This window comes from Magallana gigas, chromosome 2 (assembly GCF_963853765.1).
Source record: "Magallana gigas chromosome 2, xbMagGiga1.1, whole genome shotgun sequence".
In the NCBI taxonomy this organism is placed as follows: domain Eukaryota; kingdom Metazoa; phylum Mollusca; class Bivalvia; order Ostreida; family Ostreidae; genus Magallana; species Magallana gigas.
Genome location: NC_088854.1, coordinates 43035022 through 43050446, shown reverse-complemented (window position 1 = coordinate 43050446; position 15425 = coordinate 43035022). Strand labels below are relative to the sequence as shown.

General features: G+C 34.4%; 3 protein-coding genes across 3 annotated transcripts; 2 read left to right on the top strand and 1 right to left on the bottom strand.

The window, feature by feature from the left end:
- Positions 1-5144: 5144 nt before the first annotated feature.
- On the top strand, positions 5145-6925 carry LOC105333574 (temptin). The gene is made up of 3 exons (XM_011436619.3): positions 5145-5405; positions 6088-6301; positions 6477-6925. The coding sequence occupies exons 1-3, from the start codon at positions 5229-5231 to the stop codon at positions 6536-6538; spliced, it is 453 nt and encodes a 150-aa protein (XP_011434921.1). The 5' UTR covers positions 5145-5228; the 3' UTR covers positions 6539-6925.
- A 1582-nt stretch (positions 6926-8507) lies between these two features.
- On the bottom strand, positions 8508-12965 carry LOC105333573 (uncharacterized). The gene is made up of 4 exons (XM_011436618.4): positions 12808-12965; positions 12299-12655; positions 10267-10551; positions 8508-8607 (listed from the first exon to the last, which is right to left on the bottom strand). Exons 1-4 carry the CDS (start codon positions 12896-12898, stop codon positions 8594-8596), a joined length of 747 nt encoding a protein of 248 aa, XP_011434920.3. The 5' UTR covers positions 12899-12965; the 3' UTR covers positions 8508-8593.
- A 28-nt stretch (positions 12966-12993) lies between these two features.
- LOC105333585 (uncharacterized) lies at positions 12994-15418 on the top strand. Its single transcript, XM_011436630.4, has 5 exons — positions 12994-13143; positions 13245-13607; positions 13732-13868; positions 14069-14222; positions 15273-15418. Exons 1-5 carry the CDS (start codon positions 13047-13049, stop codon positions 15296-15298), a joined length of 777 nt encoding a protein of 258 aa, XP_011434932.3. The 5' UTR covers positions 12994-13046; the 3' UTR covers positions 15299-15418.
- The last annotated feature ends 7 nt before the right edge of the window (positions 15419-15425 follow it).

The following is a 15425-nucleotide window of genomic DNA, read 5'->3' as shown; positions in this document are numbered from 1 at the left end:
ATTTTTAATGTATAGTGGGTCATTTCTCCACGTTTTTGTTGATTGAAATCGGTTTGTTTTCCAATAGACCCTATTTAGACTATGAGAAAAATATGGAACACAAACCCACTCTAAAAAAGAAAATGCCTCAAAGTTCTAAAAAAAAAAAAAAAAGACATTATTTGCAGGTTTTGATACGTATACGCCCGTTTGAGTAAACATATTCCAAGTATTGAACATATTTATAGGTTAAAAATCAATAGCATGTTAAATATATTTTGTTTTAATTGAATTTGTTTTTAAAAAATCAGATTTATTTATATTTTAATTTTTCAGTAGCTTGTCCGATCGTATGGGCATTTTACACGCCTTATCCACCCATCTTCTTTCCAGAGTACACCCCTTTCTACCCACTTTTCTTGTCTCTCATTATTCAGTATAAAATACCACAATAACGGAAAAAAATCTGATACCATATACCCCTGTCTCTCTCCTGCGTGTCACTTCAAAGCAGTATGTTTTCCAATTTCTGGTACACACATGGTGCTTCAATCGTATTTTTTTTGTTTGGACCAGACGTAAAAGTTAATTCCACTTTATACCTGTATATGTATTTGTAACAAAACAAAAAATACACCGGTTTAAGGCAAATCTCCACGGCTGAAAGGGACGTACAGTAATTATATTTATCAAACCGGAAAACGAAGAATTTACAATATTAACTTTTAAAAAAAGAAGAAAAAATACACAAACAAAACCCCCAAATTCCCAGTATAAACATATCGGCGGTGTAGATATATGTGATAATTAAGTCATTCCCTATGTGAACTTAACAGTCAAACGCATAAATAGTTTGTAATTACAAAACAAAAGAAGACTCAATTTGAAAAGTGTTGTGTCATTGTACTTAGGTCCAAAAACATTCAATAAACACAGACATCAAACGACCTAGAGTGCCGTCTCGATATCCGTGGGGAATTCTCGAAAAAATGTTAAACAGCAAGAAGAACAAGAATGTTAACAAGTATTACAAATCCCACAATGATTCAATAGCCAATTATTTAATCTAGAATAAAATTTAAATAGATATACATGTACTTTTTCTTACAATTTTTACTTTTTCCATAACACGCCAAATTCGAAAGAATTGACTTTTCATATGTTATTGATATTTGACCTCTCTCTTAGCTCTTGTAAAGAATATTATGATAATTACTCAGTAATAAAAATGTTAAAAATATCACTATGATAAATTAATTTATTATTTAGTGATCTTATTTTTATTTACTTACTACACAGGGGCATCGTATCCGCTCTACACTCTATGACATATATATAATAATACACAAGGGAAGAATCGAAAGTAGGACACGAAATGTAAACAATGTCAAAAAACAACTTACTTCACAAAAGTTACGCAAATCCTCGCACACATTGTTGCAAATGTTGTCAAAAAACACGTTCACACTCAAATATTCCTAATAAACTCGGTAAAAAGCGTTTGTATCCCATTAAAACCGCTGTCTGCTGCAGAAACCCAATCTCTTCGCCCAAGAAAAGATAACTCTGTACTTTCTCTCTCTATATGTTCAGTAATGATAGTAGAAATTTCGGCGGTAAACTGTAAAATGTCTGGGGAAATTTTAAATATTTTTTTCTTCTCTAAAATGTTAATGGAAAACTACGTTGGTGTTCACATAAAAAAAAATTATATTATTTTTTTATTCAATAATTAAAATACTCATAATTCATCATTTTTTGTCTTTGCAATTATTCCAATTTAAACCTTCAAAATTAATTGTCGTTGCCTAAGAATTTCAGCATTGTTTTAATTGTCAATATCAAATTACTAGCCTAGTATATTTACGTTTCTACAAAAGATTAAATGATAGGAAATATATTAATTTGTTTTTTAAATTACGCTAATTAAAGTACATGCCAAATTTATCGGAACGCATGTTAACTTATTATGCTTACGGTAGTAACATATACGACGAAAATTTCCCCAGACATTTTACACAGTTTACTGCCGAAATTTCTACTATCATTACTGAACATATATAGAGAGAAAGTACAGAGTTATCTTTTCTTGGGCGAAGAGATTGGGTTTCTGCAGCAGACAGCGGTTTTAATGGGATAAAAACGCTTTTTACCGAGTTTATTAGGAATATTTGAGTGTGAACGTGTTTTTTGACAACATTTGCAACAATGTGTGCGAGGATTTGCGTAACTTTTGTGAAGTAAGTTGTTTTTGACATTGTTTACAAATCGTGTCCTACTTTCGATTCTTCCCTTGTGTATTATTATATATATGTCATAGAGTGTAGCGCGGATACGATGCCCCTGTGCTTACTATTTATAGAATTACAGTGATGTATTATTACAAATTTGAGACTTAATCTGTCATTAAATGTCAATGTCTGTAATGCGATCATTATGTTAATGTGCAATTTTCTAGAACATTTGAAGGGAAAAAAAACATTTAAATGTAAAAACGATTACTATTATTTCAACACAGGTAATCTGTTGTAGTTGAAATGAATCTGAAAACAGTTAAGGATTGGGGGAGTGCACCTCTAATTTTCTCTATTATTTAGAGAGTATACACAATATCTTTTTAAAAAGTGTATACGCTCTAAATAATAGAGAAAGAAATATAAACAAAGGCCCGTGGGCCACATTGCTCGCCTTAACAGACAACTGAATAGCCTTACCTTATCAGATGAAATTACGACTAGTTACGCAAATCATTTAGATCGATAGGACTTTCCTTCTTTTATATAAAAACGAACAACATAAGCTTACAACTATTGCCTCCATACATTTCATTTCATTTTTATTTGTGTATGCACAGTATGTCCAAGTGAAAGTCCATTTCCCCTTATGCCATCTTCGCTAGCCAAGGGTTTTCGGTCCACTCTGCTCCCCACAAGTTTGTGAGGTGAGGTGCAGATCAGACACCCTTGACTAGGGAAGATGCCCGAATGCGACCCTTATCTGATTCTTAGGAATTGTGGTATGAAGAAATTATAACGGTTCTAGGCATGATTTAGGTAAAATTTCCGCCTCCATATTTCTGTGAGATAAATTGAACATAACTTTGGTCCCTTTCTGCTTAAAGAGGACTGTAATTCAAATTATAGTTAACAAGAAGTTTTCTGTCGTATATTTTTGAGTTAAAATGATCACTCAGTGTATCCTCTTGCTGACCACCACATGAACGATATGGTTAAAACAAACTTCAAACATCTGCAAACTGTCTAGCTTGATACAAAACCAATATCACAAATGATAATCGTTTAATTTTGTCGATGAAAAACTAAAACTGATCCATTCTCTCCAACAAAACCACCACCACCACAGAATATTTAGAGCCGTTGGACTTTGGGCAGTACGTAACAAACTCCGATTTGATGTAGACGGGATCTACCCGTGGTTAACTGTTCAGTCGTTGGCTATTACATAGGAGTACTTTGACCGGCCTCATCCAGGGCTGTATATTTCATTTGAAACTGTGTGAATTTCACACAACAGAACAGATCTTGGCAAAACGATTTTGACAGTCCATGAATATGAGCTTCTCTTCGCGAATTAGAATACTGAAAGAAAGTGTGAGCTCTAGCTGTTAAAACGGTTCTATCCTCGGCAATATTTAATCATTAGTTACATAGTAGAGGGTGTCCCAGAATATCTGATACCAATTACTGTTCAAATAACTTTTGATTAAAGTTATTTTACAAATAAATCAAAGGCATATTCATAACTGTATATGGTGTAAATTTCACTCAACAAATTTCACAAACATTCATAAGTTTTTGACAAATGAAAAAAAACCCAGCTATAATTAACATAAAACGAAAGACGCTTGCTCTCTTATCCAATTCATCTTGAATAAAATTCAATTCAACCAAAGAAATATGATGCAATTTAGTGACATCATATTTCAATGAAAGGCACGCTTTTCTCATAAATTTTTTTGTGAGGAAAAAAATAAAATATCCTACCTTTTAATTGAGTCACAATTTACATGTTTTGGCCAAACATTATTTAATTTATATGAATTTCAAAATGGTATCAAATATTCTGGGACACCCTGTACATGTATTTTAAAGACTGCATAATTACCCAAAGTTTTCCAATCAATGTTGTATCTTTAACTTTTTAATCAGGCTTGCCCCCCCCCCCCCCCACTTTTTTGCGCAGCAAAGATTTTTCTTAAATTTACATCCAAAAAATTGAAATAACATGGAGTTGCCCCCCCCCCTTTTAAGGGAGCATGTAAAAAAAAATGAATTAAAAATAAGGAAATGGACAGTGAAATTGAAGTTAAAAGTAAACCTCCCCGGGATTAGGATTTTCAGGATTTTGGAAAGATTTCGATTTTTATTTTATTTTTTTTGCTTGTCAAGGGTTTTTTTGGGATGAGCCTGCCGCCCCCCCCCCCCCCCACTTTCAAAACCGGTTGCTATGTGCCTGTATCAAACGATCGATTTTCTCTAACTTGACACACCCTACTCTTTTAAAAAAAATGTACACTGGTCTATCAAAAGTCCACGTGACATTCTCAAAAAAAGGAACTTAATGATTTAGAGTTTAAATAATATAATGAATGTACGTGTTTTGTGTAATATAATACAACAGAGCTTCAATATTTTTCTTTATATAAATTATAAATTGTATGAATTATGAATATAGAATACAAGGACTATCAATGGGTATACACCACTTATATACACTGCATGCTTACGACCCAAGGGTATGCACTGTACATCTAGATGCAAATTTTCTTTATACGAATTTCCGGTCATTTTAACAAAGATGGTTTCACTTTTATCACCTCCTCTCCACATACATTAGGCAGGAAAGTTTCCCGCTCAGGTGAGCTAAGGATGACAATTTTATATCGTTTAAAAAATCTCAAGTGAACTTTCTAGCGCTTTAATTAATTACAGTCTTATTTACAAGACTGAAGGTGTTACTAGTCAGTAGAATTAACGAGACATTGAAGTCCGACCGCGGTTTTATGAGCAATTACCATTATATCTAAGGGTAAACACAGACTTGTGTTGATCCCTGATTGACGTCCGTCACCTTATAATGACAGGCGGGGATTGCGCATATCCTGGTAAGGTAGAAAACTCGTCACAGAATAAGACGGACGAATCAACTGCGGGGAGCTGAAGAGGTATTTTTAGTCGGCCGGCCCGTGATCACAGCATTAGTCTACCCTGAGGTTCCCAAAAGACAACATGCTTCGTTTCGCAGTTCTAGGATGTATACTTGTGTCGTTGGTGCACTCTTTACCGCAATATAGGGACCGAATTTTGAATGGACACAATGTTCCCAACCCCTGCTGTCCGGGGAGAACTTGGGACAGAGTCGGACACGCGAGCACGACTGGAACCCAACTTAACCGATTTGGATCCGTGAGTAGATGATTTTTTCCTTGGTTTTTGGTGCTGTTTTCGCAACGCACCAAAAAATAGTTTTATTTAAACACGTTTCTTTTTAAAGACAGTGTCAAAGATCGCTCAGTTTAAGTTTATAGTTTCAGTAATTTCGTTTTCTGTTTATCCGACTTATTACCCAAAATTATTTTTATTTAGTAAATTCCTTGATACTACTTGGGAACACATTTTCATTCGATTTTGAATTTACGAATTTCTACGAAAATACAATTGTATTCATTTTGCATATATTCCCATATGGAAAAACATAATTTTAACCCCCCTCCAACAATACTACTTAAAATAATTTATAGATAAAACTTCTTTTGTAAAACGGTTTGTACTTTCAATGTCTGTTAGCATGCTTAAACTAAAGGTCGGTCGCCATGCAAAATTTATTACAAGAAAATATAGCCAATAATGTTGAACAACACTTATAAACCAACATGCCTTAGCCTTAATTTACAATCAAATTTCTTTAATGATGACTATCAAATTATCAAAATATAGGACACCTTTACATCTAAACAATTCGTGAGAGTTATAATTATATACTTTGAATGTTAGTATCTTATTGAAGCAGTTATTATTAATGTTGGCAATTATGAAAACACATATTTTAGTAGACTAAGTATATTTCACGACTGCGATTTTTCTATAGGACTTCGCCGCCAATGGCCACAGATTTACAGAACAGTTATGTCTCGCCGACTCTGACATGGACGGTGTAAGGAACGGACAAGAGCTAGGCCTCATCACGACCCAGTACAACCTGGAGACCCTCTGTAGATTCCTTGTGGAGTACAACATGAACCCACGGGCCATCAACTTCCTCCAGTACAGAGGTCTTCTAGGCAACGCAAACAGCCATCCAGGTTTGTCTTATTTTCTTCTCATATACGTGCATGTAATCATTTGGTTGATTAGACAGTGTGCCTATACCATTTTATAAAATCATTTGGTTGATTTTTTCGTAGTGAACATACTTAATAATTAGTAACCAAATATGCCATCTTTTCTATTCCTAGTACACCCCATTATTTTTTGTAGGTATCTGTGATCAACAAGGACCAATGTCAAACTGTCGACCCCCACCGAACTGTGGATGCTAGTATTCTTATACGCAATACGGATGTGAGGAAAAACAAAGACTGAGTTTTTGTTTGTTCTCGTGTTTATATGGTTGTACATAAAAATCCAGGGTACAATGTTGTTTAGTTAATTGATGTGTGATTTTAGGGCAACTTGATTCATAAAACCAATCGCTTAATTAGATGTTTTCTTGTCCGTGTGATTGATAACCTAGCGGAGTACGTGAATTTTTCTATACCTTGTTATGAACAGAGACATTAAATATGTTATTATTTGTACCTTGTGGGCCTATGTCGAAAATGTCATCAATATAGACCGGGGAAAAATGACACTGACAAAAACACATTCAAGTTAAGAAACATACACGTTTGTGTACGCATGGACTAGAGTGATAGTCTTTAGCGGGCCATTGGCGACAAAAATGTGCTAGATAAGTATATTTAGTGTTTCACTTAAGACGTGATAGAAATACATGGTATTTATAGTACACTACATGATCAAGGTCCCGCTGTACATACAAATCCTAATTACATCCCCCTACTGGAATGAGACAAGGGTGTCGACTTTGCCTGTAATGTGTCTTTTTGTTCGTCTGACGTATTAATTGCTTTTTTTCTGGCTTGTCCTCTTTCACTTATCCTGTAAATGAGGTAAGCCACAAACACGCACCGAGGAAACTCTGTTAGAATAAAAGAAGTTGGACAGTAGAAATGACAGATTGTTTATGTTTTCCATGCAAGGACATCATGTAATATGAGTGAAAACATGCCGAATTGATTGATGAATCATTTACTAGGTATTACTTCAAACACTGTTATTGTTGAATTTCCGCAATAAAACTAATTCTAACTACAATGTGTGTCTTTTCTGAATATATCAAAGAACAAAATGTCAAGTATCATTTTATTGACTTCCCTGTTTTTCCACCGTCATTAAAAAGGGAGCAGCCTGTCGCGCGTAATAAAAGTGTAGTCTCTGAGTAAATTCGCTGTTTGTCTGCTGTGATCATGCGTCAAACATAAAACAAGGCATACATGTATGAATAAGCTAGAGTGTTTGTCGTCCCTGTTCATTTTTTATGGCTTTGTATTATTTTTGTGGCCCCCGTCCGGCCGCTCCACCAAAACACGTGATCCAAATCCATGTGGCACCAGCTACTATACTCCTGGTATAAACGATTTAAGAACCGCGTTGGCCTTGCTTTCGAATAGGATCCCTGTTCTTTGTGCCTCGGAACTGTATGTTTGTCAGTATGGTTATTAATGTTTTTTGACATTTCATTGTATATATATTCTTTAGCATGATAGATGAGAGACCTTTGACCGTGTGTACACCGGTGGTTTACATATATACAGCCTCAGGCACCCTCACTCGACAAGCTATATTACATATGCATGGCCCCAGTGTTCTTGCACCCAATTCTCATTTATTTCGTGTTCTCTCATCCAAATTCTAATTAACTAATACTATTAGCAAAACAATTTGACATTTTCTTATAGAATTTTTTTTGTGAACGGACTTTATATCGTTTCTTGGTGTATGGTTACATAATTTACTACAATAAGTTAATTCTATTTTAAAAGTCTTAGAATTAAACGTTTTTAAATGAACATTAATTTAGTTTCTTTGTAATTCTAGTAAATCCACAAAATAATTGCTTCAGAAACGTTATCTTCTAAACAATCTTAAATCATCTGAACTTGCAAGTTCAAAGCATTAAATGGAGAAAGTGGAGGGGGTAAAGAAGCTGTCTTCTGACACAAGGGTAAATTCCAAAAAAAATTCTAACACATTAATTCAAATGTATTAAAACAAATGTTTACTTTAAATCACACTTCTACAAATAATTATTGAGAATGGAATGTAATCGCGCATGCCTATTACAATGTATATGATTTTAAGAAACATACATTGTAAATGAAACAGAATCGGGATGCTGTAGATTTTAAAATGTATTTGAATGTAAATGGAATTGAAAGAAAAGAAAAGTAAAATGTTAAGATTTATTTTTACATGCTGTTAGATAAAAGTACAAATTATATGACGGAATGGAAAATCCAAGATGCTGAAAAACTTCATCGGGCTCGACCTGTTGATGAAGAAAAAAAGTCTTATTTTACATAAACAGGAGCTTGGACTTTGGGTAGTTGTGTCAAACATCAATGTGACGTAGCCCTGTCTATTTAATTGCTGGCCACTCAGCCATAGCTCATTGAAAACGGCTTTTGAGCTAAGACTACGCAATCGGTGTATATTTCACTTCAAACCAGCGTCATTTTTTTACTTGTTTTGGCGCAAGAAATAGATAGTAACATACTACCGAAAGTCCAAGGTCTTGTTAAAACAGTTCTACATGTATTTGCATTTGAAAATATTTGTTTTAATGAGAAGTGATAAGGGTCAAAAAATTTTTTATATCCTGGTGAACTTTTTCATGGGCTAATGTCAAAATAAGACGTCAAAATGACCATCATAACCTTTTATGGTTTGTGTCATGCTTCGTTGTGTATATAAATAGACATATAAATAATTTTTGATAAAGTCGTCTTTCCCAACCATGGTATGTGGTCAAACCTTTTGGGGAGCCTTCAAGCTTCATGTAATTTGATCACGTGACCAACAAAGTTCATATCACATCCTTAACATGCTTATATTATATAAATAGTGCCTGTTTGGGAGGGTAACAGTTGAAATTGACACCCCGAGAAAACCATTGTCAACCGACGCGAAGCGGAGGTTGACAATGGTTTTCGAGGGGTGTCAATTTCAACTGTTATCCTCCCAAACAGGCACTATTTATTTTGTTATACTGAATGTCTTTTTTAAAATTTTTAAGAAAATTTTACTGCTTTTATATAGGAATAACGTGAATTCTACAGCGAACCGTACGCGCATAATTTTCGCGCATGTAACATTTTTTAATGTTACCCGTTGCCAAGTGCGTTGCTAACGCTTAGGGTAATAGTAAATATTATTAACTGCGTCTTAACCAATCAGATTTCAGTATTTAACATGAAAGTATAACAATGTATGTTATTTCCTTTTGTCTAATGGTAGTAAACCTGTCTATGAATATATTTAATATTGTTGTTCTTGTTATAGAAAAACGTCTGACTTTTGGTGCTCTCCGACTTTAGCTTCTTCTCCATTAACAACTGAACTCCAAATTACCCAACCCCACAATTTCCCCCCAAATTTAAACGTCAACGTATAACTTTGATTATATTTATCTAATCATGCCATACTTATTCTACTACCGCTATTTCATATCATATTTTTGACGACAAAGGTTTCCAAAATGTTACCATGTTAGCATATTAAGCCGCATAAACATACTAGTCAATTATCAGATGCACAACGTAATTGGTAAGGATGTTTTCTATAAGTTTTTAAGATTGATACCCAAGAAGTTTGGGATCTACCGAGGGATCACTCTAGCTCCTTAAACAGTCAGAGTACAAAAGAGTTGTTTCATTTTATCTATTACAATGCTTTTTTGCCACATTCTTAACACACCAGAAATTTCCATGTTTGCACTGTACACATTTGCATGAGAATATCCCGTTTTGGGTATAATATCCCAAACGGGATTTTATAACCCATTTTTTCATTGTATATCAATTTAGCTATACATTTTGCCTACCAAAAATTCATTAGCGTTGTTTTCAAAGCCTTCAAATCAGTTTCTTTTTTATCATTATACATTTATTAAAGAATTGATAAACCAAAAAAAGGTATGTCCACTTACTTGTGCTAGGAGCATTTGAGTCAGGAACTCTGGGAAGGGCATCCATGGGGTTCCTAAACATGGAGCTCTTGATCCAGTGGACGTCCCACTCGCTGCTGGTGATATCTTTGATGGGCCCGATCAGCCCATTGGGCTTGATCGTGTAGCGCTTCAATCGGAAGCCGATCGGGATGTGCTGGTTGACGCAGAACTCGTCCACCTCGTCGTTGATACGGACGTGAACTTTGACGTGGTGAGCGTAGAACGCGTCATATATCAGGTAGAATTTCTTCACATAGGGGAATCCTACAATATATCAGTTGCCAATACATGAGATATGTATGTTAATGTCCAACATGTATATATGTAAGATCTATATTTTTTTCCAATAACGCCTTCCAAATGACTACGTGTATATATGTAAGATCTATATTTTTTTCCAGTAATGCCTTCAAAATTACTTAAAGGACACGTATAAGATTTTTTTTAAACAATCAAATGCAAATATTTTGGATTTGTAGGGGATTTTTTTTCTTGACTTTATATGAATTTTACACATACTTGCACTAGACCAACTGGGGAAAAACATTGGAAAGGCCAATTTGGTTAAAAATAACACTAAAATAAGATAATAAAATATACACCTTTTGAAGTTTAATTGCACCATTTGTTTTTCCCAGAAAAGTTGGTATTTATTTCTTAAAACAATGATACTGACCGCGTCAACGAGAAAAAAAATGCGAGTTCGGAGAAAACGAGTGAATTTGTGAAAACGTTATAGTAAAGCAACACACACCCATTTTTCATGATAAAAACAAACATTTGAACATTATGTAGGCTTTTGATGCCGTTAACAATTGGCAATGACAAGGCCCAAATCTTTTCGTTTCAGGTAAAGCGAACGTGAATAGGAACAGTATTACGTAAAATTCAAGGTCAAAAACATCGTCCTAACAAATGCTTATTAATTAATGCATGTTCTTGATTGTTTTTCGCTGACGATACAAACTTCAACGACAATATTGATATACAATTCTTCACAGCATATTTATGGATCTGATGGTTGCAAAACTACAGTTTTATACCAGTTATTTCAATTTAAGACGCTTAAAATCATTATGTTCAAGTTTGCAAGGTGGATAAATATAATGATAAATGTAAAGATATAAAGCTTTAAAATACACGGAAATTCAAGGATTAAAGGGACTTGGACACGATTTGACTTAAAATTTTCAAATTTTGTTTTTCCATTTTCAATGTTTATACTGATAAATATAGAAGTTTATAATACTATGTAAAATTTTGAAGCTAAAATATCAAGTTATAAGCAAGATACAGAGTTCATAATTCTTTGTGTTGTAAACAAAGCTCGAATATTGTCATTTTTACATATGTGTTGTATTGATGTAAGTTTTAATCAAATGTAACTTTCTTTTGTTGATAATAGTATTTATGAAGATATTGAATTAGTTTAAATTGTTTTTTACATGTCATTTTGTCTAAGAAATGGTAAAATTCTACATTACATTTTTGTAAACAACTATAAGACTCGAGCTTTGTTTACATAACTATCAATTCTTACCTCTGTATCTCGTTTGTAACTTGACTTTAATATTTAATATTTTGGTCAATCATTTAAAATGCACAAGTAAACCATTTTATACATAAAAAATAGAAATAAATTTTTTGATCTCAAATCGTGTCCAAGTCCCTTTAAGGAATCGTCTATCAGTATTATGAGTTGTTTATATACGGTCGGAGGTGATCAATTCCAATAAAGCTCATATTTAAGGTTTTTAGATTTCACCACCTCCGATCGTCTTCGATTACCTCATAAAATTTAAAGAATGATTCCTTATTTAATTTACTTATATTTTTCAGCAACTGCATGTAAATTTTAAATAACGAAATAGTCATCGATGAAAAGTATTGGACTATACATTTCAAAATCGATTCGTAGTGTTATCAAAGACATAGACACTGGAAAATGTAAAAATAAGTGGATAAATACAAGAATACTAAGAAGTCTACACAGAAACTGTGTGAATGTTACCTCTGTTGTCGAAATCCACCACCAGACTGTTGCATTCAGGATTGCTCCACAAGGTATAGTGGTCACAACCGAGAATCTCCACTCGAACAGTTTTCTTCACGCCGTGCTTCATATCGGATTCTTCGAACACGTAGCGTTGGTTGTGGATGGTTTCCACCTTTTGTACTTCACTAAGCCTATTAAACGTGCCGGGGATCACTTCATCCTTGACAAAATCCGTCAGCTTTCCGACAGAGATCGCTCCTGGAGCCACCCGTGCCAGTTTTTGCATTGGAGACCTCTCCTCTTTGATTACGACACGGCTAAGATCGTAATGCAGTCCCTCTTGTAAAAAAGGTACCATGATAACGTCATCATCTGCGAAAAACAAAATGTTAAACACACTAGTGCATTTATTACTGAAAATACTAAAGCGCATTATTATGATACAATAAAATAATTCGAATATTGTAGCATTGGTCGAATTATTCAGTTTGTCTTTATTAAATTCTGTAATTGAATGGACTAACCTATTAATTGAACGCCGATGACATTTTTCACTAGTGCCCAACAACGCTTGGCATCACAATTTTTAAGCGTCTTATAGAGGTACGGATCCATGTTTCCTTCTTCTTGTCAACTTCAGCACATTATGACGTCATAAGTATTGTGACGTTTTAATAGCATCAAAACATTTTTTCATTGTTGTGACGCCACAAGGAATGATATTATGACGTCATTATGAAATGAAATACACAAATGTATAAGCATGCTCATGTCAGAAAGGGTGTTTGACAGTCTCCATACTGCAGACGTGCGATTAGCATGGAGTTTGATTGGAGAGGAGGTTCTAAAGAAATTCACAGGTATATCTTCATAATAATAATGAGATAATCAATGTCATAACCAAAATGATACAATGCATTTTTTTAAATACCTGTTCTCTCTTTTTCTTCCCGACATATAGATGAACTTGTAACCGCGGTGCCCTTTTTCCAAACATCAAAATGTCCCTGTGGCCCCGGATACATCATTTTATCCAAATTTCGGTCCATTAAGAGATGCTTGCGCAGGTTGCCCCATTACCGGGTGTTCACCGAGTGTCTGTGGGACTACACCCCATGTACGGACGACGGCTTGTCTCCGGCCTCCATGATCCCTATCGTCACCGTCTGTGATCGCCCCGCCTCCACTTTCAGATTCGTGGCATCCGGCATGCGGGGGAACGAATCAAAAACCATTAAAATCACCTTCCATGGAAAGAGAGTGTCTGAGCTGGATCTACGACAACACAAACTTCTGGATCGAAATGTTTCAACACTTTTATTTGGTTTGTAAATTTTGAGACATTGCATTATTATCGTTAAAGTATATTTTGTCATTGATACGTACTGGTATGCAAATTAAATGTATTTAAAATTAAAAAATGAAACGGTGTGTTCTTTTCTCTGTAGATGATGCTGGTTTCGATGGCTTAAAGCTACACATGGTGAACAGGGTGTATTCCATTGACAGAGGTCGGATCGAGGTCTGGGTAGACAACGATGTTGACGTCATCAATATCGTGGACCACAGTCCCATAGGTTTCAAGGTACAACCACAACAGCCCCTATGATTATGAAATCTAGGTATTTTTTAGGCGTTGTTTCTTTCAAATTTAAGAAACAATGGTAATTTCAGATTCGTATCAATTTTCAAATTTTTTCGATCTTCCTTGTTTTTTGAGAGGTAAGGTGTATTGTTGCTGCTGCCGACGATTATTGAATTTTATTTGATTTATGACTCTTGCAGATGTACAAACTTTCGGTAAACGAAACAGACGAAGGAGAGCGCTACATTGACTACGTCAGTGATGTCAATTCTAAGAGGTTTAAAGCTTTGTGGCTTAACAGAGACAACTACTCTCAAATTATACGGAACTTTATTCCTAACCAGAGTAAATATGGTAAGATATCCCACAAAATGCTGGGCATAACCTTATCTATAGATCGCATGACTTTAAGGAGGCTGGGTGGTCAAAAATTTATCAAAATGACCAACCTTAAACTTTGACATATGAAAATATGATTTTGGCAATAAAGTAATACTAGTGAAAAAAATCCAAATATTTTGATTTAAAATTTGATCTTTTTCCTATATCTTTATACATAGCTCTTCTTCATAAGAAGGTAAATACAAGTTAAAAAATCAGGATCACTAGTAATCGGTTTTAGTTTTTTTTCTTCTCTTTTTTTTTTAACATATGATCAGACCGAAACAATATGCTTTTTAAAAATACATGTAAATGTATCAACTTCGAAGGTATAGGATGGGGTTGACAACAAAAATTATTTATCCATATAAGAATATATTTATTTTAAGTAAAAGGTTCCTGCCAAAATTAAGGCGAGGGATACCAGGTTCTCTTGATATTACGTGCTATAACTATGAAATTACTTTACACCTGGAAATTTTAGCCTTTGGTTTTTGCTTGCATCGTGAGCTAAAAACCGTACATCGAGATGTCATGTGCATTGAACACGGATGTGTCGGTGGCAAAAACGGGTTAATTATTTTCAAATGTTGGCAAAAATCTACAGACACGATTTGATTATTATCTGCAGTATTTTAATTTGCCTAGATTTGTTTCCACAATGGGGGTTCATGTGCGGATCCAGAATTTTTTTCCGGGGGGGGGGGGTTCCGATGGATATTTGAGTTTGCTTGGGGTTGGGGTGGAATCGGGGGATTTTTTTCCGGTTATTTTATATATTAGTTAAAGACATTTCAATTTTCCGAGAGGGGGAAGGGGTCCAGACCACCCCCCCCCCCCAGCTTGACTTCCGCTTGGGGTTTAAGCGGTTTACCAAAGTGTTCGATTCACGTTTCTCTTTAAGTATTCACATGTTGAGGTCTCTTTATTCCAAGTATAAATGTACAAAACACACATATATTTTTAAAGGACTAGACTGATTTATCAAAATTAATCTCTGATGTTTGTCCATTTCATTTACAGGTGGAGAGGCCGGTGATGTCAACTGAATACAATGTTTTAATGTCTGATTAAATTGTTTTGGTTAAATATTGTAAATCATTTCTAATTTCATTTATTCATGATTACTAATAAAAAAAATGTTATCTTTTTTTAATAATTTAAATATATCAGGTC